Raw genomic sequence first — 27,454 nt, 5'->3', positions numbered from 1 at the left:
AAGGATTTTAAGGAAAAAAAGTCTGGCACTTCCATAAACTGTGTTCTGCATACGCTAGAACACAAGAATTTTACGTTATGGTTGGTACCAGAAAGTCAGGAACAAGGATTTGGACCAAAATGGGAAAATGGGCAAGAAACACTACATTTTTGTCCTGTAACATATGGATTTCTCATTAGTCTATGTAAGGGAAAACCGGGGGCGGGAAGGGCTCAGCCATTGCAGCTGTCCACACTCTCTCCCCCCATCATTCTGCTGCCACCACACCTGGTCCCCAGAGACACCCTCACTTCTTAGCTATGTTGGCTGAGGTATGGACAAATCCCCCTGGTTCAGCAGAAACTAGCCTGGAATCTTTCAAAAGAAGCTTTGCTAGGAAACTAGTGGGAAAAACAAGAGTAAAAACAGGAAACAGTGTATAGAAACTATAAAAATACAGCGTGTGAAGGAAAGAAAGAAAGGGAAAGACAGAAAAAAGAAAATCCCTTAGCCTGCGATAACTAAATTCGAGTTTTAGCTTTCTTGACTTAATTTAACAGGCACATATTTTCCCTGGGTTTTTGTTGTTGTTTGTTTTATTTTGTTTTGCCACAGTATCGTCTTCCTCTGGGGAACTCATCCTATAGTCCCTTTTTCAGTCTTTGAATATTTTCCGTCTCTCACTTAAGAATCTTCTCTATCTTCATCTTAGATGTTAGAGTCACTTTTTCTTACCGACAGCAGGGTTGCTGATCAGATGGAGCTTTCCAACCTGTCTCTCAGGATAAAGAAGCTCGGGGATTCCACCTCTGAGTAGCCATGCCAAGTGTCCATGACAAAGGTTTTATTTGCCTGAGGTGAAATGAAAAACACAGACAATATCAATGAGTGTTTTAATAACACTATAGAGCTGATCTTTTTATTCTAGGATTTTTTCTTTCTTTTTAATATTAAAATAGCAGATGGAAATTGTGAGGTTTTACTTTGTTTTTGTTTATGTCCTTGTCAAAATTAAATGTTGATTATTTTCTGTAGGTATCCCAATTTTAAAAAATTCTCCCTGGTTTACAAAATCAAAAACTCTGACTAATAGATATTCTGTAAGACATATATATATATACACCCTATTTTTTATGCTTTGTGAGTCATTTGAAAAAGTATTTTAACATGTGGATTTGTTTTTCAGTCCTCCCAACAGGGCATGCTGTAATTTAACTATGTTTTCAAGGGCAAATGATATAGGTTTTAAAATCTAATGTTCTCTTCTAAGAAACTAAATAGTTGCTGTAATATAATCCTCACAATAAAGGACAAAAACTGTATGGACCTAACAGAAGCAGAAGATATTAAGAAAAGGTGGCAGGAATACACAAGAGAACTATACAAAAAAGATCTTAATGATCCAGATGATCACGATGGTGTGATCACCCACCTGGAGCCAGTCATCTTGGAGTGCAAAGTCAAGTGGGCCTTAGGAAGCATCACGACAAACAAAGCTAGTGGAGGTGATGGAATTCCACCTGAGCTAAAAGATGATGCTGTGACTGATGCAGTCAATATGCCAGCAAATTTGGAAAACTCAGCAGTGGCCACAGGACTGGAAAAGGTCAGTTTTCATTCCAATCCCAAAGAAGGGCAATGCCAAAGAATGTTCAAACTATCGCACAGTTGCACTCATCTCACATGCTAGCAAAGCAGTGCTCAAAATTCTCCAAGCTAGGCTTTAATAGTACATGAACCATGAACTTCCAGATGTTCAAGCTAGATTTAGAAAAGGCAGAGGAACCATAGATCAAGTTGCCAACATCCACTGGATCATTGAAAAAGCAAGAGAATACCAGAAAAACATCTGTTTCATTGACTGTGCTAGAGCCACTGACTATGTGGATCACAACAAACTGTGGAAAATTCTTAAAGAGATGGGAATACCAGACCACCTGACCTGCCTCCTGTGAAACCTGTATGCAGGTCAAGAAGCAACAGTTTAGAACTGGATATGGAACAACAGACTGGTTCCAGATTGGGAAAAAGAGTACATTAAGGCTATATATTGTCACCCTGCTTATTTAATTTATATGCAGAGTACATCATGAGAAACGTCAGGCTGGATGAAGCACAAGCTGGAATCAAGATTGCTGGGAGAAATATCAACAACCTCAGATATGGAGATGACACCACCCTTATGGCGGAAGGTGAAGAGGAACTAAAGAGCCTCTTGATGAAAGTAAAAGAGGAGAGAGAAAAAGCTGGCTTAACAGTCAGCATTCAAAAAATGAAGACCATGGTGTCTGGTCTCATCACTTCATGGCAAATAGATGGGGAAACAATGGAAACAGTGGCAGACTTTATTTTGCAGGGGGCTCCAAAATCAGTGCAGATGGTGATTGCAGCCATGAAATTAAAAGACACTTGCTCCTTGGAAGAAAAGCTATGACTAACCTAGACAGTGTATTAAAAAGCAGAGACATTATTTTGCCAACAAAGGTTCATCCAGTCAAAGCTGTGTTTTTCCCAGTAGTCATGTATGGATTTGAAAGTTGGACCATAAAGAAGGCCAAGCACTGAAGAATTGATGCTTTTGAACTGTGGTGTTGGAGAAGACTCTTGAGAGTCCCTTGGACTGCAAGGAGATCAACCAAACCTAAAGGAAATCAATCCTGAATATTCACTGAAAGACGGATGCTGGAGCTGAAGCACCAATACTTTGGCCACCTGATTCAAAGAGCCGACTCATTAGAAAAGACCCTGATGCTGGGAAAGATTGAGGGCAGGAGGAGAAAGGGATGATAAGAGGACGAGATGGTTGAATGGCATCACCAACTCGATGGACACGAGTTTGAGCAAGCTCCAGGAGATGGTGAAGGATAGGGAAGCCTGGCGGGCTGCAGTCCATGGGGTCAGAAAGAATCGGACACAACTGAGTGACTGAACAGCAAACAACAAAATCCTCATTCTAGATATTTATTTATTGGTTGAATATCAGTAAATGTGCCCTCCATGTGCTAGGTCCTGGGTGAAAATAAATTTGAATAAGTTATCATTCCTACCCTCAAGGAAATCCTAGACTAGAAAAGAAGGTCAAGGTATAAACAATAGTGCAGGGTTCAGTCCTCTAGGAGCCAGAGAGAAAGTAGCTAATTTCACCCTGGACACCTTTATAGAGGAAGTGAAGTTTTACACATGGACAGTTGACAATTTGCTAAGACTGGAAACCTGAGTGAACCTGGTACATTTGGAGAACATTTGGGCAACTTCAACCCAGGAACATGTGGGAGAGAACAGAAAATGAAGCTGGAGAGATATTACCCAGTTCTAATCTCAAATTCCACTGCTACCTGTCACTGAACATCTGCTTTTCATACTTGTAGGCCAGAAAAAAAAGCCTGAGCAAGAAAATTGTATTTTGTAATGTCTTTATTCATTAGCCTTCCCTCTCTTAATGGCTTTTGAAAATGCCACTGAAATTTAATATGGGTAAATGCCTTGTACTTGGATTCAGATTTACTACCAAAGCACAGGACAGGGGAGACCTGACAGCTTTTTACTGACCATAAACTTTCCCTGAGCCCTTGATACACCCCAGCTGCCGTGAGAGCAGATGCCATCACGATGACATCTGTGAAGCTTCAACTCAAGGGGAGTTGCAGGAAAGACCTGCCAAACCGGGTCCTGACCTGGCAACATCTGGGCAGCGTGCTCAGGTCTGCGTGCCATTTTTTAGGGGTTGCATAGATAAAATCTAGAGGGCATCCAGAGAAGACAGCCTTCAAATCATCATCTAAAGGGGAAAATTAAAAAGGAGAAAAGAGCTGCCTTTAGTTATTTTAATGGCTTGCTTGAGGCAGGGTGGAATGGTTCATTCTAGGTTGTACCAGTGGACTGGGTGGAAATTAGATCAATTTTGGCTCAATATCGGAAATCATTTTCAAGAGCTTTTTTCCTAATTGCATAGTGCTATGAGATTATTTTGACAAAATATGGAAATGTTTTGACAGAACATGATAACCATCTTCACCTGTGGAGAAGCTGTAGTGAGGAGCCCTGTTGGACCTCTAGAGCTCCTTCCATCTTTAAATTCAATTAAATTTTAGAATTTGTTCTAATTGTTAAAGTATATTGTCCCTCTCCCAACAGTAACCCAATTATTTGTGAATTTTCTTATTTTTTAGTATCTGACCAGAAGGATACCACAAAACCCAAGGTATCAGCATGTCAAGTCAAGACTAGACACTGGTGAGTAAAGATTAACAAATTAAAACTTAAAATCATAATAGCTGATTATGGACAAAAAGCAGTATGTCATACCTGATAACAAATCATAGCTAAAAGTTTCTCACTGTCTTGTCTGATGTCTTTTTGAGTTCAGGTCTTATGAAAGCTATTTTTCAGATTATCTTTAAAAACTCCATTCACATAATTGAGCTTACTATAAATTGCAAAACTGATTTTAAAAAAAAGCATTGTTTAATAAGTTTCAGGACTGAGGCTAATAAAAATATCAGGACGTCACCTCTATCTTGGAACACCTTTAAGTATATTAAGCAATTTAAGTATATTGCTTAAAACTGGGAGTAATCGATTATACTTTGTGCATGTTCAATTCCCTATTTGCAGAGTGCAGCCACATGCAAAGTTCTGGGCTATGGGACATGTAAAGATGAGTGTGAACTGTTGATTATGCAATCAAAGAGCTTAGATTCAAGTGGAGGCAGACAGACTTGAATGAGTAACTAAAATACCAGACAAAATTAAATTAGTGCTGCAATTCAGGTAAAATGAAATTTAAGAGTGCATTACTGCTTATTTCCATGCTGTTGACATTTTTCAGTGTCAGGATGAAAACTGCTCCCCAAACCCCTGGTGGATTTGCAGTCTTGTGAGATTTTGGTTGTTTGTTTAGTTTTTTTCAACCTCTTAAAGTCTGCTGTGGAAAATCCATCCTATTAAGATGGCTTTGCTAGTAGATTGGAGTACCACATGCCTTTAGCAATACTGAATTTTCTAACAATAACCTCAAGACAACTAAGAAAATAAATTGAGATGTTGACTGTTTAAATCTCATTCATTTTCTTTCTCTTTCTCCTAGTCTTCTTCAAAATTATTTTCTTCTGTTATACATTTTTCCCCATATAAAATGGACTTAAATGTTTTAAATGAGCCTGTTTTGCCGATACTTTCTTGGGACCTTTCTTTCAAACATTTTTGTGCTGTTCAGATATCTGTCCTTGCAAATATCCTGTTTTATGGGAGGAGGTAAAAAATGTTATCTCTGTCTTTGAGGAAGAGGAAATCTTAGTCCAGAGATTACGTGATTTACTTGAAGTTCAATAAAGGAGACAGAACTAGGATTTGTGTGCAAGATAAAGAAGTCAACTTTGGAGACCTGGCCTGAGGTCCTGTGTCCTTTGTCTTTGGCCGCGCTGTCCCAGTTATTTCCTCCAGCCTCATTTCTTCTACCACCAGTGCCCTCAGCTCCTGCGTCTCTACCTCTCTCCCCATAATTGCAACTGTGACCCACCCTTCCGGAAAAAGTTATTCTGAGAGGGAAGTATTTTTATTAGAAATACCATATATTCTCTGAGAAGTACAGATAATGTTTTAAAGACTGCTTAATGCTTTCTTGTGGAGCCTTCTTAAAATCAAAATTTGTAGGAGCTGAGATGTTTTTCAGCTATATAGATTTGTTTATAACATTTTTTTTTTCCTCCTGGAAATTGAATTGTTTTATGAATGAAAACCCATTTCTTTCTCTTCAGTTCCTCAACTCATAACCAAAGTTTGACTCAATTATGATATCTGAAAATAATTCAGTTTTTTGGAAATTGAGATATTTGTATCTTCTTTTTACAATACAAAGTAATTGCCCATATCCTTTTATATTCTGAGATTTTTTAATCTAGTGTTTTTGTTAATTAAACTTGTTAGTGTCTATAGATAGTGTTAGTCACTAAGTTGTGTCCAACTCGTTGTGACCCCATGGACAGTAGCCCACCAGGCTCCTCTGTCCATTCTTGCCTGGAATTCTCCAGCAAGACTACTAGAGTGGGTTGCCCTTCCGATCTCCAGGGGATCTTCCCAACCCAGGGGTCAAACCCAGGTCTCCTGCATTGCAGGCAGATTCTTTACCATCTGGGCTTTTGAGGTCACTGTAGATTCACATGGAATGGTAAGAAATAAAACAGAGATTCCATGTACTTTACCTAGTTTCCTATAGTAACATCTTGCAAAACTATACTGCACTACCCCAGCCATGATACTGGCAGTGATAGATAGAGTCTGGATACAGAACTTTTTTCCCGTGACCACAAGGATGCTTCATATCCACTTGCCACCCTCACCTGCTCCTTAACCCCTGGCTCCCACCAATCTGTTCTTCACTTCTATAATTTTGTCATTTCACAACTTCTATATGGATGGAATCATACAGTATATAACTTTGCCTGGATTTTTTCCTCAGTAAGTTCTCTGGAGATTTAACCAGGTTGTTGCATGTATTAGTAGTTCATCCCTTTTTATTCCTGAGTGGTGGCTCAGATGGTAAAGAGTCTCCCTGCAGTGCAGGAGACCCAGGTTCTATCCCTGGGTTGGGAAGATCCCCTGGAGAAGGAAATGGCAACCCACTCCAGTATTCTTGCCTGGAAAATCCCATGGATGGAGGAACCTGGTAGGTTACAGTCCGTGGGGTCGCAAAGAGTTGGACACGACTAAGCGACTTCACTTCTTAGGAATATTCCATAGTATGGATGCACCATGGGCTTCACAGGTGGCAGAGTGGTACAGAATCCGCCTGCCAATGCAGGAGATGCAAGAGACTCAGGTTCGATCTCCTGGAGTAGGAAATGGCAACCCTCTCCAGTATTCTTGCCTGGGGAGTTCCATGGACAGAGGAGCCTGGTGGGCTACTATCCATGGGATTGCAGAGTCGCAAGTTTAATCATTTTCCTATTGAAGGACATTTAAATTGTTTCCCCTTTTTAATTGTTACAAGTAAATGTGCTATAAACATTTGAATACAGATTTTTGTGTGAAAATAAGCCTTCATTTCTCCGGGATTAGTGCCCAGAAGCGCAGTTACTAGGTTGTTTGGCAGTTGCATTTGTAGTGTTTTAAGAAACTGCCAAACTGTTTTCCAGAGTGACTGGACCATTTTACACTCCCATCAGCAGTGTGATCCAGTTTCTCCATATCCTTAGCATTTGGTGGCGTTGCCATTTTTAATTTTAGCCATTCTGATAGATGTGTAGTAGCCTATCATTGCCCTTGTGTTTTGCATTTCTCTAATGACTTATGATGTTGAAGATCTCTTTGTGTGCTTTTTTGCCATCTATATATCTGTATTTCGTCTTCACTGGAATGTTTGTCTTTTTTGCCTGTGTTGTAATTGGATTGCTTGCTTTTTAGTTGTTGAGTTTTGAGTGTTCTTTATATATCCTAGCTACTAGTCCTTTGTTGGATACATGGTTTGCAAATGGTTTCTGCCAGTCTGTAGCCTGTCTTTTTATCCTCCTACAGGGTCTTTCAAAGAGCAAAAGTTTTTAATCTGGGTAAAGTCCAGGATATCAGTATTTTCTTTTATGGATCCTGCTTTTGTTGTCAGGCCTAAGAACGCTTTGCCTAACCTAGATCCCAAAGATTTTCTACCATAATTTTTTTTTAAGTTATGTATTTTAGGTTTATATGTAAGGTTTATATGTTTTTATTTGTTTATATTGATAAACAAATAAACATATTTGTTTATATGTAACAAAATGTTTCCATGATACATTTTGAGGTAATTTCTGTATAAGATGTACAACTTAGATTGAGATTAACTTTTGCTTGAGGATGTCCAATTTCTCTAGCACCATTTGTTTAAAAGGTTACATTTCTTCCATTGAATTGTATGTTCACCTTTGTTGAAAACCAGTGGGCATATTTATGTGGATCTATTTCTAGTTTCTATATTCTGTTCCATTGATTTTTTTAAAAAATTAATTAATTCATTTATTTTACTTTACAATATTGTATTGGTTTTGCCATACAATGACTTGAATCCGCCATGGGTATACATGTGTTCCCCATCCTGAACCCCGCTCTCACCTCCCTCCCCATCCCATCCCTCTGGGTCATCCCAGTGCACCAGCCCCGAGCACCTGTATTATGCATCGAACCTGGACTGGTGATTCATTTCACATGTGATAATTTACATGTTTCAATGCCATTCTTCCATATCATACCGCCCTCGCCCTCTCCCACAGAGTCCAAAAGACTGTTCAGTATATCTGTGTCTCTTTTGCTGTCTCACATACAGGGTTATCATTACCATCTTTCTAAATTCCATATATATGCATTAGTATACTGTATTGGTATTTTTCTTTCTGGCTTACTTCACTGTGTATAATAGGCTCCAGTTTCATCACCTCATTAGAACTGATTCAAATGTATTCTTTTTAATGGCTGAGTAATATTCCATTGTGTATATGTACCACCGCTTTCTTATCCATTTATCTGCTGATGGACATCTAGGTTGCTTCCATGTTCCATTGATTTATGTGTCTATCCCTCTGCCAATACCACAGTCTTGATTACTGTAGCTGTATATAGTAAATTGGATATTGGTTAGATGGATTATTCCCACTTTATTTTTCTTTACAAAATTACTTTAGCTACTCTAATTCCTTTGGCTTTCCATGTAAACTGTAGAATAATCTTATTTACACTTTAAAAATACTGATATACATTTGATAGGAATTTCATTCAACCTGTCTTATCAATTTGGGGAAAATTGACACGTTCCTATGTTGAGTCTTACATTCCATTAATATGCTATTTCTCTCCATATACTTGACTTTTTGTTTCTTTCATCAGCATTGTACAGTTTTCAGCATATAAATCCTATACATGTTTTGTTGGATTTACAGATAAGTATTTCTCTTTTTCTGAGCAATTTTAAATGGTATTGTATTTTTAAACTTCAGTGTCCATGTTTTCATTGCTAGCATATAGAAATACAGCTTAATTTTGTGTATTTAACTGGTATCCAGAGATGTTGCTAAAAGTACTTATTAGGTAAGGGAGGAGTTTTTGGTAGATTCCTTGGGCTTTTCTATGTAGACAATCATGCGTCTAAAAAAAGAAAGTTTTATTTCTTCCTTTCCAGTCTACATGTGTTTATTTCCTTTTATTGCCTTATTTCACTGGTCAGAACTGGCAGAACTATGTTAAATGAGTGATTGGAGCAAACATCCTTATCTTTACCCCAGACTTACAAGGAAATCATTGTCTTTCATTGTTAGCTGTATCAGGTTGAGGGAGTTTCCTCCTGTTCCTATTTTTCTGAGAGTTTTAATCCCGAATGACAATTGAATTTTATTGAATACTTTTTTACTACCTCAACTGATATAATCATACATATTTTTTCTTTATCTTGATAATACAATGGATTACTTTTATTGATTTTTAAATATTGTACTAGTTTTGCATTCATTGAGTAAACCTCACTCAATCATGGTATAATAATTCTTACTATATATTACTGAATTCTATTTATTATTTCATTAAAGATTTTTGTGTCTATATTCATGAGGGACATTGGTTTGTAGTTTTGGTTTGTTTTTTGGATTGTCTTTGTCTGGTTTTAGTATTGTTGTAATACTGGTCTCATAAAATGAGTTGGGAAGTATTCCCTCCTGTTCTGTTTTTCTGGAAGAGATTGTATATTATTAGTGTCAATACTTTCTTAAATATTTGGTAGAATTCTCCAATAAAACTGTTGTGCCTGGAGACTTCTTTTTTGAGAGTTTTAAAATTTTTAATGTAATGTTTTAATAGTTAAGGGGATATTCAAATTGTTTGTTTCATATTAGATGAGTTGTGGGTTTGTGTTTTTTGAGGAATTAGTACATTTCATCCAAGTTTTCAAATTTATGTGCATAAAGTTGTTTGTAGCGTTTCCTTGTTATCCTTCTGATATCTGTAATGTCTGAAGTGAAGCCTCTCTTTCATTACTGACATTGGTAGTTTGTGTCTTTTTTTTCATCACTACAGATTTATCCATTTTATTGATCTTTTCAAAGAACCAGCTTTTGGTTTCATGAATTTTCTCTGTGTTTTCTGTTTTAAATTTTATTGGTTTTTCTCTTTATTATTTCCTTTCTTCTGCTTGCTTTGGGTTTATTTTGCTCTTGTTTCTAGATTCTTGAGATAGGCATTTAGATTATTGATTAAATATTTTTCCTCTTTTTAATGCATATAGTTAGTAATACAAATTTCTCTCAGCACTAATTAATAGCTATATCTCAAAAATTTTTATATGTTGAATTTTCATTTTCATTCACTTCAGTGTATCTTTTTACCTCTCTTAAGACTTCTTTGATCCATGGATTATTTAGAAGTATGTTATTTAGTTACAAGTATTTGGAGATTTTCCTGTTATCTTTCTGTTAATGACTTCCAGTTTGATACCACTGTGGTTAGAGAATGTACTCTGTATATATTATTTTTTTTAATGTATTGATGTTTATTTTATTGTCTAGGATATGGTCTATCTTGGTATATGTTCCATGGGTACTTGAAAAGAGGCATAGTTTTGCTTAGTGAATTCTTTTTTTCATGATATTCTGAGATACCTTCTTTTATCTTTTCCTTTCTAATTAGAGAGCTTCCTTTAACCATTCTTTAGGATAGGTCTAAAAAGCAAGAGAGTTCCAGAAAAACATCTATTTCTGCTTTATTGACTATGCCAAAGCCTTTGACTGTGTGGACAATAAACTGGAAAATTCTGAAAGAGATGGGAATACCAGACCACCTGATCTGCCTCTTGAGAAATCTGTATGCAGGTCAGGAAGCAACAGTTAGAACTGGACATAGAACAACAGACTGGTTCCAAATAGGAAAAGGAGTATGTCAAGGCTGTATATTGTCACCCTGTTTATTTAACTTACATGCAGAGTAAGTACATCATGAGAAACGCTGGACTAGAAGAAACACAAGCTGGAATCAAGATTGCTGGGAGAAATATCAATAACCTCAGATATGCAGATGCACTACCCTTATGGCAGAAAGTGAAGAGGAACTCAAAAGCCTCTTGATGAAAGTGAAAGTGGAGAGTGAAAAAGTTGGCTTAAAGCTCAACATTCAGAAAACGAAGATCATGGCATCCGGTCCCATCACTTCATGGGAAATAGATGGGGAAACAGTGGAAACAGTGTCAGACTTCATTTTTTTGGGCTCCAAAATCAGTGCAGATGGTGACTGCAGCCATGAAATTAAAAGACGCTTACTCCTTGGAAGGAAAGTTATGACCACCCTAGATAGCATATTCAAAAGCAGAGACATTATTTTGCCAACAAAGTTTCATCTAGTCAAGGCTATGGTTTTTCCTGTGGTCATGTATGGATGTGAGAGTTGGACTGTGAAGAAGGCTGAGCGCTGAAGAATTGATGCTTTTGAACTGTGGTGTTGGAGAAGACTCTTGAGAGTCCCTTGGACTGCAAGGAGATCCAACCAGTCCATTCTGAAGGAGATCAGCCCTGGGATTTCTTTGGAAGGAATGATGCTGAAGCTGAAACTCCAGTACTTTGGCCACCTCATGCGAAGAGTTGACTCATTGGAAAAGAATCTGATGCTGGGAGGGATTGGGGGCAGGAGGAGAAGGGGACGACAGAGGATGAGATGGCTGGATGGCATCACTGACTGGACGGACATGAGTCCGGGAGTTGGTGATGGACAGGGAGGCCTGGCGTGCTGCAATTCATGGGGTCGCAAAGAGTCGGACACGACTGAGCAACTGAACTGAACTGAACTGGTAACAAAGTCTCTTAGTTTTTCTTAATGAGAATGTCTTGATTTCTTTTCTTTCCTAAAGGGTGTCTTCTCTTCGTATAGGATTCCAGTTGACAGTTCTTTTCTTCCAGCACTTGAAAAATATTGTGCCACTTTCTTCTGGACACCTGATTTTTTATGAGAAATCTCCTGTTATTCAAACTGCTTTTCCCATATAGGACAGGTGTCATTTTTCTGTTGCTGCTTTTGAGATTTCTTTCTTTAGTTTTCACAAGTTTGACTATGATAACATCTTGCTGTGGATTTCTTTGGAGTAAACGCCAAACAGTATTTCCTTCTATTATAAATCTGACGTTTATATTACTTGCCAAATTTGATAGTGTTGAAAGTGTTAGTCTCTCAGTCGTGTCTGACTCTGCAACCCCATGGACTGTAGCCTCTGTCCATGGAATTCTCTAGGCAAGAATACTGCAGTAGATTGCCATTCCCTTCTCCAGATCTTCCCAACCCAGGCATCAAACCTTGGTCTCCCAAATTGCAGGCAGATTCTTTACTGTCTGAGCCACCAGGGACTGATAACAAATTTGAAAAGGTTTCAGCAATTATATCTTTGAGTGCATTTTCAGCCCCAGCCTCTTTCTCCTCCTTTTTGGTACTCTGATAGCATCTCATCACAGCCCAACAAAGATGAAAATCAAGATTCCCCATCTGGCCTTTATGGGCAGGTAAGGGTAAGACATAGCTTTTCTGTGGAATGCAACTGGAATAAGGTAGTTATTATCTGATAGTTTTCTGTCTTGCTGTCCTTTGGCTGGAGATAGCAGATTTTTGTTAGGAATTTTTTCATCTGTTGGTATTTTTGGATTTCTGGCTTCTTCAGCTCCATGTTGAGGGTAATGAGACAAAAAACAACCATACACACCCCCAGGTAGCTCAACCATTATGTCATTGCTCAGGTCCCAAAGTCCCTAGCCAATCTGCCTTCCTTGCTCCACCTATCAGAGTCTTCTTATGTTTGTTTTATATATAATGTCCAGTATTTTTTTAAATTTTAGGTATCAGATCAGATAAGTTGCTCAGTCGTGTCCGACTCTTTGCAACCCCATTAACTGCAGCTCGCCAGGCCTCCCTGTCCTTCACCAACTCCCGGAGTTCACTCAAACTCACATCTATCGAGTCGGTGATGCCATCCAGCCATCTCATCCTCTGTCGTCCCCTTCTCCTCCTGCCCCCAATCCTTCCCAGCATCAGAGTCTTTTCCAATGAGTCAACTCTTCACATGAGGTAGCCTAAGTACTGGAGTTTCAGCTTTAGCATCATTCCTTCCAAAGAACACCCAGGGCTGATCTCCTTCAGAATGGACTGGTTGGATCTCCTTGCAGTCCAAGGGACTCTCAAGAGTCTTCTCCAACACCACAGTTCAAAAGCATCAGTTCTTCGGCGAGTTGATTTATAATGTCATGTTAGTTTCTAGTGTATAGCAATGACTCAGTTTTATACATATATGTATATACACATAAAATGTATTTTCTTTTTCAGATTCTTTTCCGTTATAGGTTAGTATAAGCTATTGAATATAGTTGCCTGTGCTCTACAGTAGGACCTTGTTTATCTGTTTTATATATAGTAATATGTAGCTTCTAATCCCAAACTCTTAATTTACCCCATCCAGGATTTTCTTTTTCCATTCAATCTTTTTTTCTAACTGGGTATGTTTTCTTAAATTAAGATATAATTTACAACCATAAAATTCAACCTTTAAAAATGTACAGTCCAGACATTTTTAGAACATTCACAAGGTTGTCAGACCATCAATACTATCTAACTGTAGAATATTTCTGTGTGTGTGTGTGTGCATGCATGCTCTGTCGTGTCCGACTCTTTACAGCCCCATGTAGCCTGCAGCTGTAGCCTGCCAGGCTCCTCTGTTCATGAGATTTTCCAGGCAAGGATACTGGAGTGGGTTTCTGTTTCCTTCTCCAGGAGAATCTTCCCAACTCAGGGATCAAACCCATATCTGTTGCATCTCCTGCATTTGCAGGTGGGTTCTTTACCACTAGCGCCACCCGAATATTTCCCATTAAGAAACCCCATACCCAAAGCAGTAATTTCCTATGCCTTACTTTTACCAGTTCCTGGTAATCACTAATCTATGTTTTGTATCTGTGACTTTGCCTCTTCTGAATATTTCATAAAAATGGAATCATACAACATGTGACCTTTGTGTCTGACTTCTTTCACTTAGCATAATGTTTTCAAGGTTCATCATTGTTCTAGCATGTGTCAACACTTTATTTTAATGCTAAACAATATTCTTTTATATAGCTATTCCTGATGTCTCAAATGGTAAAGAATCCGCCTGCTGTGCGGGAGACCTGGGTTTAACTCCTGAGTTGGGAAGATTCCCTGGAGGAGGGCATGGCAGCCCACTCTAGTATTTTTGCCTGGGGACTCCCCATGGACGGAGGCGCCTGGTGGGCCACAGTCCACGGGATCACAAGGAGCTGGACGCAGCTGAGCGACGAAGCACAGCACCACAGCTGGTGTGTCTTCTCATCATTTGATAGATGTTTGGTTTATTTACACTTTTTGACTATAATGCTGCTAAAACATTAGTATACATGTTTTTTAACCTGTTTTCAGTTCTCTTGGTTATATACCTAGAAGTTGAATTCTTGGTCAGATGTTAACCCTGTGTTTAATTTTTTGAGAAACTGCCAAACTGTGTTCCAAAGCAGCTGCACTTTGCATTCCCACCAGCAGTGTAGGAGGGCTCTTTTCTCCTCCATATCCTCAACAATACTTGTTGTTGTCCATCGTTTTGATTATAGTCATCTTTGTGGGTGTGAAGTGGTATTTTCATTGTGGTTTTGATTTGCATTTTCCTAATGAGTAATGATGTTGAGCACCTTTTAATGTGCTTATTGGCAATTATACATCTCCTGTGGAGAGATGGCTATTCATATCCTTGGCCTGTTTTCTTTTTTTAGTTGGGTTATTTTTCTTTTTATTGTTGAGTTACAAGAGTTCTGTTATATACCCTGGATAGTAGACCCTTATCTGAAGGATAATTTGCAGATATTTCCTCCTATTTTGTGGGTCATCTGGGGATTTTGTTGTACTTAGCTGAAGGAGTAGAGAAAAGTACATCCTTCATCTTCCTGGAAGCAGAAGTCTAGTTTTATAATACCTTTGGAAGGGCCAAAGTATGCTTCATTGCCGGAAACCCAGTGTATTTTAAAGTCAGTATGGAAGAAATGTAATTCTAGTGTTTGATTTTTTGTTTTGGATTTAAAAAATTACGTTAAAGTCAAATTAAGGGAAAGATTTTCATTTTTTTCTATTCATTTTGTGTGTGTGTGACTTACCTCTGTATATTCAGTACAGCAGCCTATGGGTTATGAGCCAGGATACGGATCTCTTTAGCCCTCTGGCTAGCCATCAGGGCCTGAGACAGCCCAAACCTCAGTGTTGTGTCCAAATGTTATCACTTATGTGTGTCTGCCATAAGGGGAAAAGTGTGAGGAATCGTGGCTGTGAAAACACCAGACTGACTTTAAAGGTCAAGTAAAAGTAAGGAATTCCTGTCTGAGGTATGATTTTAAGCTCTGCAGTCAGAGCAGTAGAAATAGGCACAGGAACAAATGAGCATTTCTCATTTCTAGGCTAAATAGATGGGTCTTTAATCTTTTCTTACCAAACAGTGAGCAACTCAGAGTTAATCCCAAGAAATCAAGAATTTTGTGGCATCTCCAATCTTCACCCAAATCGCCTTCTACTGATTTCTTCAAAGCCAGATATCTTCTTCCTGGGTAAAGATAATATTTTATTTCTGTCCTTCTGACGCTACTTCTCTTATAAATTCAAACACCATTGTATAGCCATGGCTAGAAATATCGGAATTATTTTGAACTTCAAATATTTCTTTTGTTCCATAGGTTCCTGAGTGTATCTTCCCAGCTCCCCAGCACTGCCAGACTGTGCCCGGAATGGATTATGCTTCTGATGAAATCCCTGCTGGCATTTTGTTCAGCCACCACCGCAGGGCCCTTGTGTATTCTCAAGCACCCTCTCTGGGTTTCTGCTCTGTAGCCCTGCAGGCTGATTAAAGGACAATTTCCAAACCACAGGGCTCTCCCTTTGTTAGTCTCCTAAACGCTTTCATTCCTGGCATTATTCTCTCATTTCAATCTATATTCAATCTAATTTCAAATTTCTTTAGCTCTCTAAAATTCCATAGACTATCTCCACTCAGTCTTTTCTAGCCATTTTTTATTTTTTTAAAATTCATCTTACTTTTCTTATCTCCATACAAACTAGTCATTTTCTTTTTTTCTTCTTAGTCTTTACTTTTCCTGAATATCTGCTAATAGCCTTGATCCTAAGCACTGAAACTCATTACAGACTAGGTACTCTTCATCTTTGCTTGGTATTTAATTCTGTTTCTTATGCCAAAAGAAGAAATGTATGTGAAAGCCTTTTACAAACCAGAAAGCACCATGCACTCGTGTAACTTATTGAGATTAACAAAGGACCTCTGTGCCTCTTTTCACGCTTTCTGCTCCTTCCGAGCCAAAAGAACTTCTCCATAGAGGAGGGAAATATTGAAGAAAAATAAAGCAGTGGAATTGTCTCTTAGCAACTGAGTTCCTGCCTTATAAATCTTAACCACTTTAGATTACTGCTGCTCAAAATCACTTGCTTTTCTTACTGGCTCAGTACAAATAAGGTTATTACATTATAGGAAAACAAAGGAAAAACTCTAATGAATGAGCCCCTCAGTTCGTTGATTGTGCTGTATCTTTGCTTAGCAATATCAATATAGTTGAGTTGTCTCTTTCTCTTGATTCCATTTGTAAAACCTTTTTATATATCTTTTTTTGGAAACTTAAATTATAAACTAAGTAGAGGCTAAATACCACCTTATATATTTCTATTACCTGAGTCCTGAAACAATATAGGTCATTTAAGTAGTACGTAACATATATGTACTATATATAAATCAAGTTGTGTATAGCTTAGAGAAAATCAGGCATCCAAAAACTCAAAGCAATTTGGGGTATGATTATTTACATTATAATATGATCCATTATAAGGATTCTTCAGCTAGTACATCTTCATAGTATTTCTCATTTAGCAAATATTTTTGAGTGCCTCCAACACTAGACAGTGGAAAGGATAAAGATATTCTGTGTGTGTGTTTGTGTGTCTATGTGCGTGTAAATAGTTATTTGGGGCTTTCAGTATAATAAGATAGATAAGACTTACACACAAATAAGGCAGTACAATGATAAATGCCTTGTGAGCGGTAAGCTGAGTGCTGTAGAAGTTCAGAGGAGGGAAAGGTCACTTCCAGCTGGGTGAGCTATTATGAGTACGTGGGCAAGGTGACACGTTGGAGAGCCAAAGACTCACAGAGAGTTTGTCAAGTTTAGTAATTAAGGCAAGATTGAAGAGGTAGGTAAGATGTTGGCGCCTTCAGCAGTAGAGCAAGGAGTTTAAACTTCAGTCAGTAAGCAGTGGGGAGCCACTGACTTTCTTTTTTAATCAAAGTCTTGTCTAGGAAAATTTATCTGGCGGTAATGTGTAATTTCAATTAAAAAAAATTATTCTGTTGATAGTCTTTTAGCCTCCTTACCTTTGTATAAAATAAAAATATGTTTATAAATAAGTCAATTATAGAATTGATTCATTTGTATTCTTTTTAAAAGGTAGTCAAAAAGCTGTTTTCCGATGAAATTAGATCCAGTAAGATGAGCTGCTTAGTTAAGATACAAGCAGTACATGAAGTGGGGTAAAAATACTACTTTTCGTACTTTCTAAAATCATTTTTAGGGATTTCTTTTGTGTTGATTAGTCATTTCTCCAATTGAAGCAATGCAGAAATCTTCCATTTTCTTTTATTTCCCCCCTACAGGACAGAATGAATAGCCATAATGAAAAAAGCTTCTTATCAATAGCACTCTTAGATTTATTCCTAATTTTGCCAAGTATTTGTACACCTCTGCAAAAGACTTTGTATCTGCCTTCTCCTTTAGTGGAAAAAATAATCAGTAGGAATGAAAACATACCTCACAGAGCCATTGTGAGGCTCTGCTGGTACAAGATGAAGTGCTGTGTAAATATTCTGAACATGTTGTTAACTGACTGAGAAATGGATTTTAGACACATTGTTAGTGGAAACTGCTATAGACTGGAAATGCAGTGTTTTAATAATAAAGACTATCTGATAAGGTTGGCTATTGTTTCCCATGCATAGCATGCCTCAGGGAATTTGAGAGCATGAAATGGTTCCCACCTACTACTATGAAGAAAGTAACACTTCCTACGTATTTACCTCACAGTGAAATCATGTTTTTAAAACAGCACAGCTAGAGAAGCAGTGTGTTTCTGTGAGCCATGTTAGAAACCAGGAGGTTGGGAATACTAATCTTGACTTAGTTACTAACTTGCTGTCTCCGGACAAGTCAGTGGACCTTTTTATACCTCAGTTTTTCGGCAATTTTGGAAGGAGACCTGAAGCTTGCTTCTCCAGCAAAAAGAAACTAACTGCCACGTCAACAGCCTGGCACTGTAAGGGGCCCAGGAACGTGCAACCAGAAGCTCCTATAAAGTCGTTTAAGAGTAAGCCTGTGGGACAGTGAAGAGCATGCCATTTGCCCTGTCTTCTACCCCAAGTGCTGACCAGTTAAGTTCCCGCCCAAGTGCAGACTTGCACAGGAGAGGCTGTGAGTCTGGGAAGGATTCATGGTTTCCACTGTGGAGATCTGGTCAACATCTCAGGTTCATTCCAGCCTGAAGAACCTAGAAAAGATCATATTTGATTCCAGCCTCGGGCTTTGGTCCTTTTCGGATCTCTTAGGTGTTCTCAGTGTCTGTCTTGAGAAGCCTCAGGCCTTCTGAGCAGCCCTACTTCTGTCACGTCTCTGAGCTTCTGGAAGGATACGGTCTGGGTCCAGGACTGCACTGAACCAGTCCTGCTCTTTGGTTCTGATCTGAGGACTGTGTTGTCAGATGAAAAAAGAATGTTCTAACTCAGTGAAATTTTATTCCATGATGGTATAGATTTAATAATAACAAGTGATATAAGTTGTTTTTTGAAAATGTGTTTTGGGTTTCAGAGAAATAATTTTCTTTCTCTGCTTGTCACCTACACATGAAGAAAAGTTCAGAACAGTGCTTAAAACCATAAGTTCATACCATTAATCGGAAGCACTTCTTTTACCCAAAGTTTGTGACTGAAACTGACTAGTTGCTCTCAAGGCTTAAAAGTTAGGAGCACAGTTTTAGAAATGAAAAAGTATTTTTAATGTTTTCCTTTTTTTTGCTATACATGTTAGGTGCCAGATAGAGCTTGCTGTGCTGAATTGAATCAAATCGAAGCATGCTCGGTAAAAAATAATAGCCCCTGGCTTGAGAACCAGACTTTAGTTCATTCGGAAACCATAAGGATCCTGGCCCAGTTTTAATGCATGAAAACTCTCCAAACCACCTTGGCTAGAACCTAGTGTTATAGAACCAGGCCATAAAACATTAGGGTGGGGGACTCCCCACAGTGCTGAGGATCTGCTGTGATTTCTCAGCAAATCAAATCCATGGTGAATACTGGTGTACAGACTGTGTGGTCTAATTCAGGCTGCAGGATCAGCATGAATAGTGGAAGACCAAGTTCAGGGAAGAGAAGGAAACCACAAAGATTCAGCGAAGAGGAAAGGGTTACTTGGCCGGGCACGGCAGCTCATTTTAGACATTCAGAGGTTGTTGCTTCTTTCTCTTCCTCTGCACACCTTCCCCACAAAAAAAGCTTATGGGGCAAATAAATGGAGGATGAAAGGCTTAACTCGGAAAGAAAAGAAATTACATAAAGCGATCATTTGTAGTGCCTGGGGGGACTTATTAATGTTTATTGGGTGTGCACCTCAGCTTAGCACATTTGACCAAAACATTTCCCGGGATTCCTTATCTTTTAACAATGCCATATAAAGACTGTTTACTATGTCTGATCCATTTGTCTGCTGCAGTTCTGTAAAAACAGGATGGGAAGGCTCAGACGTCATTTTCTTCCATTAAAAGCATATTTAAAATCCTTCTCTTTTTAGGTAACAGTATGACTAAATACATTGAGAAGCTAGAAGAGATCAAAAAAAGTGAGTAACACTATTTATGGTTTGGGGTAATGGAACCCTACAGTGGCTCTGGAAGTTGGTTATTAACAACCCTAACCATACTCTACAGGTGACTCACATACAAAGCAATGGGAGTCAGGTGAGCATGGCAGATGCCTTGAAGGATGTGGGAAACACTGTACCATCGGGTCAGCTGCTGAGGCTGTGGTCTTTTGGTCTGAGTTTTGCCCACCTTAAATCCCATGGGAGATATTAATGTTGGACTACGAAATAATCTCTAGCTAAGCAGTGAGAACCCCAACTTCTAGTTTCATTGCACTGCAGTCTTTATGATCTGTATTCAAGGTACTTAATCTTTCCTATTTTCTTATTTTCTCTGTACCTGAGATAGGAGTAATAATATCTTATTTCATAGCATTCTTTTCAGTATAAATTCGACAGTATTCATGAAAGACTTAAAGGTGTGAGAAAGAGCTTATTCTTAAAGTAGTGTTATGCATTATAAATTCATTGCAGTCAGCTTTCTTTTAATTAAAAATCATATTTCATGCACATCCTTTTAAAAAACTAATCTTTGGCAAAGATATGCTTCTAGTTACTGAGTGCATTGCGCTTGCACAAAATCATAATTTTTCAATCTGTGTCCAAAACAGATGTAAAATGTACACATCATGGCCAGAATCAGAGAAGCAGGGACATCGGTTTTCTAAGATGGATTTGCTCATAGCTTCAGTAGGAGAACCCAGTGCTAGGGCAGTATTGAGCTAATGGCAGCAGAGAGGTGCTCTGATTGGTAGCAGTTCAGGACCTGGCTCTGGTAGAATATACCTTCTGAGAAGAAAATATTACAAATCCAGAATTCACCAGAACTTTTGTTTTTACATACATAGCAGGACTTTTAATTTAAATGATAATGTTCCTGTTCCTTTTGAATTGCTGCAGTATTGAGAAACCCCAGACAATAGACATGGACTCAGGAGCAGCTCCTGGAGAAGGCAATGGCACCCCACTCCAGTACTCCTGCCTGGAAAATCCATGGACAGAGGAGCCTGGTAGGCTGCAGTCCATGGGGTCTCGAAGAGTCTGACACGGCTGAGCGACTTCACTTTTATTTTTCACTTTCATGCATTGGAGAAGGAAATGGCAACCCACTCGAGTGTTCTTGCCTGGAGAATCCCAGGGACGGGGGAGCCTGGTGGGCTGCCGTCTATGGGGTCGCACAGAGTCGGACATGACTGAAGCGACTTAGCAGCAGCAGCAGCAGGAGCAGCTCTGTGCTCAATCTGTTATTTGCTACATTCAGCTATAAGGACTGATGCTATAGACATTTGTTTTTTAATATGTAATGTCACAGTATCCTTTTTTTCTTATATATTTTATACTTTATACATTTATGCTATATATTTAAAATGTTATGTATCTGCAAAATATTCCATTGTACATACATACATATGTGTATATAAAATTTTTAAACTATGAAAAAAATCTTGTTTACTCACCTAAACTTTATTGTTGTCATCCTTAATTCATCCACTGTGAGCAAAATTCAACTGGCCTGCTTCTGTTCTGGTTTGTAGGCTTTTTCACCTCCTAAGCATAGGTAGCCGAGTGTAAACTCACCCATCCACACCAAAATTTGTCCCATATAAAAATTGTCCCATGCCACCCAGCTTGCTGAAACCCTGTTTAAAATATTCCTCATAAAAGCACAATGTGGTTTCTGTGATATATCAACTTTAAATGGAGCTTATCTCCCAAAAGAAATACCTGTGGGTTAGAGTCCTTGAAAATGCGTACTTCACGTTCCCTCTTCAGAAATTGTGGGCTTCCTTTTAGTAAGACAGGAGGTTCCACTCACCTTGTTTCACACACTTTGTGCTGATTCTCCAGCTAGAATTACTTCAGATTCTGGTTTGGGATCTACATCTTGGAAAATATTTCCTTCTCTTTTCCCATCTTCTGTTGTAGGTGTTCTTTTGGGTCAGGAGGAGGAGAATGTTGCCTTGTTTTGTGACACCCTAAACCCATCTCTTTTCTCAGATTACCTTAGATGCCATGTCTTTCTGTGAAATCACAAACCTTGTCCTGTTACTTCCTTTGATTTGTCTTCCACTGTGAGCCCAACTTCCCTTTGCTAATAACGCGTTTTAACAGAACCCTGAAAACGCAGAATTCCTTTGTGATCTGAATATTCTTTCAACTCTGCCTGGGGAAAATAGACACCCTGTGTCTATTGACCATTCACAAAGCCCATTCTTGGCTTCTGGTGGTTAGATGACACTGGTTGGGCCCAGCGTGAAGCATCCTAGATAGTTAGGTCTCTGTCCTTCCAGTAACTCGAGAGAGACACACTTAGACTCCAGACTTACCGGAGAAGCAGCACTTGATAACATATCTGAAACTAGGATTGTTTGTCTCCATTATAGAGTCCGGGAGAAGCTACAGTAGCAGAAGCTCCATTCTTAAAGCTCTGTTCGCCCTTGCAAGGACAGACTGACAGAGCTTTCCAAGTTATCCTCTTTATAAAATTTAAGACTTACTGTAAAACGTCTAGCTTAATCTTTTATCTGAGTAATAATGTCAGAAAGTCCTCATGATGGCTGTCCTTCTAAACCAGAACCAGGTATGTAGAGTTCAGGTTCAAACGTGCAGTGCAATTTCTAGTGCTTATGAGAGGATGCTGGAAATGCCAATCATTAGAAAACAGCAGTGCCTGTTTTCTAATTTAAGGTGATTTCTACTTAAAGAGGATTTTAATGTGTGTATTTTGTACATAGAATGTGAAGAACTAGAGTAGTACTTCCAACTATGTTAACTATACCAAAAGAATAGCAATGGATAAATGCCACAGTGCAAACTCCTTTGAAAGCTATTGACTATTTTCATTGGCTGACTTATTGCCGTTTTGATTTACATAAATGACTTTGGGTGGGCAAGCTGGTGGCAACTGAGAGAAATACTGTAGTTGAGTTGCACTTTCTAAAGCTTCTGCTAGCTTATTCGGGTCTGCATCCTGATGTGTTTTAGAAGCTACTTTGCGTCTGGGTTTGTTATCTTGTTGTATCTAGAAGAAACTGTTTTAAGAATTTCCTGGAAGAAAGATCAATTTTTAGCCAAATTGCTATCTTTAGGACATTTTAGAAGACAGAAGCTTTAGTTCCTCATCAGAAGGAGTCTTGAGGTACTTAGAGAAGGCATGTTTTTAAGATAGTATCATTTCCCGACTCTGAGCCTCAAGGTGTTTGGTAAACCATGCTCACATTATCCTCCAAAGTAGCTATCTGGTGTGTGCTGGTGTTTTGGAAAGTTCGTGGGAATGATTAGTATAACCAAGTAAATAATATTAAGTACCTTAATCCTTTCCTTTGCTAGGATTCTTTGTTTATGAGACTTGAGTAATTATCCAGCTAACCTTCAGTAATTCTGAAATAATGAGGTAGTATTTAAGGAGTCAAGGATGTCGATATATAAACTAGAAGAAGAGTGAAGAGTAGGGGTGGGCAGGAGTTCAATGCTGGAAACTCTTCAGAATTGGCAAGTCTTCTTCAGAGAAGTTTAGGGAGGCCAGCTTTTAACATGCCTCTATGGGACAAATAATAAAGTGAGTTTGGCTGTATTTCTTAACTGTTTAATATGTGAAGAATTATTAACACAAACAAATGCAAAAGTTTGAGTTATGTCTCAGAATTGTAAAGATAGCATTGAATAAATATTGATGTTTTCAGTTGATTTTTCTTTTTTTTCTAATTTTGGTTTTTAAAAAAACCCACAATACAAGATTTACCATTATAAATCTTTGATTATAAATTTTTCAGTGTACAGTTCAGTACTGTTAAGTATATTTACTTTGTCGTACAATAGATCCCCAGAACTTTTTCCTATTGCAAAACTGCAATAAGTTGATTTTTATTGAAGTAAAGTTGAAGGAAAATTGATGTAAGAGATTATCAGGACCAATCATAAGTTTGTGCCCAGTATTGTACTCCAGGAAAGAAAAGTCTTCCTCTGTTTCTAGCATAGTTTGTAACCTCAGGAATAATTATTCTCTTTCTAGGACAGAGAGAGAATACTGGGGTATAAATGTCTTACCAGCTTTTGACCTAGGGCACCTCAGCTTCTCTGGGTCTCTGTCCTCATTTGTAAAATTCAGATATTTATCCCCTGCTTGTTCTGAAAAGGATTTAAAGGACTTACAAAAATGTATGCAATACAATGAGGTCAAAGTAGAGACAGCATAGTAAGGATAATTGTAGACCAATAAAAATAAAGGGAAGAGGTAAAATTGCTGGACCCAAAAAAAGGTAGCTTAGAATTTCAGCTGGAGGCTTCTCCTGGCCAGAGCAAAAATGATATAACACCTGCCACATTTAATTCTGAGGGTATCAGGAGGATCAAGTGAGGTAATGCAAGGAAATACATGTAGATAACTGGAAAAATATACCATTTTTTGGTACATTTCTTGATGAAATTTCTTGATGACTAGAAAGAATTAGTACCTCCAAGAAAGCAAAATAAACCTGGAAAAATATTTGTCCCGTTCTGCTTTGCAGATTATAGATACAAAAAAGATGAACTTTTCAAGAGACTAAAAGTAACAACTTTTGCCCAGCTGGTAAGTTTAATGATCTTCCATTGGAGTAAAGACTATCTAATTTGTGCTACTTTCTGTATTTCTAAATTCAACTCTGAGTAATGCTTGCAGAGGGTTTTCTTCTGCTTCTTTATATTTCACCTATGAGAGGGCTAATTGGGATGAAACTTTTTTCTTTGAAAAGAACTTTATACAGTAAAATATAAATTTCTACTTTTTAATCATCAAATTTGTAGTTTAAGTTTTACTTTTCCTTGTCAATTTATCTTAATAATGAGAATCTAGAATTCTGGGTTCTTTATTGCTTGGACATATTTCTCTGTGGAAAGCAGGTAATATCCCATCTATGACTGTACTCTTTTTTCCAAGTCTTTCTGCCATGGGCTATTTTGTTACTTTAGGAAAGTCACTTTCTTCTTTCATTTTAAAATTATGGACAAAATGTCTCTCTGGCCCCCAAACAAAGGTTCCAGTGATATGCAACTCAAGGTGGATGTTAGTCTAATGAGCTAAGTTGTGAAAAGTGATTTATTTATTTTTTAATTTGAATTTTACGTACCATTTTTTGAATGTTTATTGGAGTATAGTTGATTTATAATGTTGTGTTAGTTTCAGGTGTACAGCACAGTGAATCAGTTATTATATGTATATATATTCTTTTTCAGATCCTTTTCTCATATAAGTTGTTATGGAATATTGAGTTCCCTGTGCTATACAGTAGGTCCTTGTTAATTATCTATTTTATATATAGTAGTATGTGTATATTAATCACAATCTCCTAATTTATCACTTCCTACAACAGAAAAGTACTTTAAAAACTATGTATTGGGTGTACAACATTGTAATCAATATATCCATAATTACATTTATTTCTTCATTGAATAATTTCTAATACAATGCTGTTATGCATTTTTTAAGAAATAGCATGTTATATTGAAACTAGAATATACATGAAGGCAGTTTTAAACCCTTATTTATGTTTCTTGTCCAAAATTATCCTTTTGGTCTTTTAAGTTTATTGTGTAATGTTTTAAACAAGTTTTTTCTTCTGGAATGAAGAAAATGTAATGTAATTACTGCCGTCAAAGTAAGAAGACCTGAGATTTAGTCTTCAACTGGGAACACTGACAGTTTCTTAAAACAGGAGATCTTTGATTGATATTTCCTCGTCTCCTGTTAAAAACAGAATTGCCTCTGTTTAAAGACAAACATACACACATCTACACATTTCATTCTGTTTTCTATCAGGTCATCCAGGTTGCGTCCCTATCTGATCAAACACTGGAAGTGACAGCTGAGGAGATTCAAAGGCTAGAAGGTAATGAGAATTGAGGATTTGGGGAAAATAACAAGTTGACCATTTGACTGTGGGATCCTGCGCTATTGTGTTCACAGGGACTTTGATGTATCTGTCTGTAATTAGATTGTGACTCTCTGAGAAATGCTATCTGCTGCTTTGCTAATTCTTATTTCTTTAAAAAAAAAAGCTGTCTGGTTCACTGGTTGTAACATTTTTAGTCTTAAATGTTTTAAATGTGTTTAATATACTAATTAATTTTTTAAACAAATATTTTTACTGCTCTCTGTATATGTACAGGCCACAGAGTTAGGTGCTATGAGACTACAGCTGAAGATGAAAAAGACACAGCTCTGCTTACATGGAGTCATATGAATTTCTGTCATATGAGTAACCTTGTCTTTCTGTTATTATTTTCCTCCTCAATACATGTGTGCACATGCACGCCGTGGCCTCCAGGGCGTGGAATCTCAACAGGTGCCAAGTTAAGGGTGAGACTGTCTCAGGCTGAGGAGCAGCCTGAGCAAAGGCACGGAGAGGTCCAAGCGTGTTTGGGGAATCACATAACCCAGTCTGGCTGGGGTCTGAGTGAGGGTTATGAGATAAGGCTAGCAAGACAGATAGGCACCAGATCTCCTTTCTTAAATACCAAGTTGAAAAGAAAGCCTCTTAGGTGTACTGTCATGAAAAGAATCCACAGAGCAAAGGTCTTTATTCATCCTGAAGTCCTCAGCTGTCAATGTGCGGCTGCTTGTTGAAGGGGGATGTGTTTTGTTAAGGTTGATGTAGGCCAGGAATTTGACTTCTGATTTCAAGACAAGTTTCTCAGGAAGTCTGAATACCGGGTTTGTACAACTCAACTGTCATTTCCCTGGGCTTGTTTTTGTTAGGGAGGATAAAGAGAATCTGAAAAAGGCAGGAATTTATCTTTTGACGGATGCCTCTCACACTGCAGAGAAATAAGGGCTCTTTGTAATAGAGATAATTGAGTCTCCTCATACGAGTACTCCCAGTTTTAACCTGGTTATTATAAAGTACCTGGATTTTGTCCTTTAATTCATTGTCGAGATTGCAACACCAGGACATATGGGCACATGCAATTTTCTCTTCTGAGATAAATTTGCAGAGCAAAATAGGCTCTTGTAAAGTAGGACACCATAATGTGTGAGTAATATTAGTGTTTTTAGTGCTCTATACAGAATAATAACTCACTCAGGAATGCCTGTAGAGCAGATTGTATCTGTATACACATTGGCTGTTTTTGAAGGAATAAAAAAACTACTTTTATAATATTTATTTTTTCCCTGCTTTAAAATATATTTCTAGAAAATCAGAAACCTGTTAAAAAAATATAAAGAAGAAAATTAAAATAACTAATAAACCCTATTAACATTTCGGTCTATTTTCCCCACCCAAATCCATACTCTTCGTATATAGTTTTGTATTATACTGTTATCATTGAACATTTTATCATGAAAACTTTGCTATTAAATAGATTTCAAAAGCTCAGTTGTAAAGGCTGTGTTGTCATATAATGTCTAGCCTTTAGATATGCCATGATTTATTTAATTATTCTCCTATTGTTGGCCATTAATGTTTTTCTGATTTTTCATTTTTATGAGAGAATGTTGTAATGTAAATACATAAATTTTTGTACGGTTCTGACTTATTTCCTGAAGATAAACTGCTGCAGATGGT

At 37.9% G+C, this 27,454-nt stretch overlaps 1 protein-coding gene across 2 annotated transcripts in view; it reads left to right on the top strand.

Annotated features, from left to right (window-relative positions):
* CEP41 (centrosomal protein 41) overlaps positions 1-27,454 on the top strand; it is a 49,757-nt gene that overhangs the window by 11,694 nt on the left and 10,609 nt on the right. For both annotated transcript variants that reach the window (XM_055590922.1, XM_055590923.1), the window contains exons 2-5: positions 4,149-4,212; positions 19,842-19,889; positions 24,419-24,480; positions 25,708-25,777. In XM_055590922.1, the coding sequence (XP_055446897.1) occupies positions 4,149-4,212; positions 19,842-19,889; positions 24,419-24,480; positions 25,708-25,777 (244 nt within the window). The remainder of the gene's footprint in view (positions 1-4,148; positions 4,213-19,841; positions 19,890-24,418; positions 24,481-25,707; positions 25,778-27,454) is intronic.

Source organism: Bubalus kerabau, chromosome 8 (assembly GCF_029407905.1).
Source record: "Bubalus kerabau isolate K-KA32 ecotype Philippines breed swamp buffalo chromosome 8, PCC_UOA_SB_1v2, whole genome shotgun sequence".
NCBI lineage: Eukaryota > Metazoa > Chordata > Mammalia > Artiodactyla > Bovidae > Bubalus > Bubalus kerabau.
Note: the sequence above shows the minus strand (reverse complement) of the source record. Positions and strands in the feature narration are given on the sequence as shown.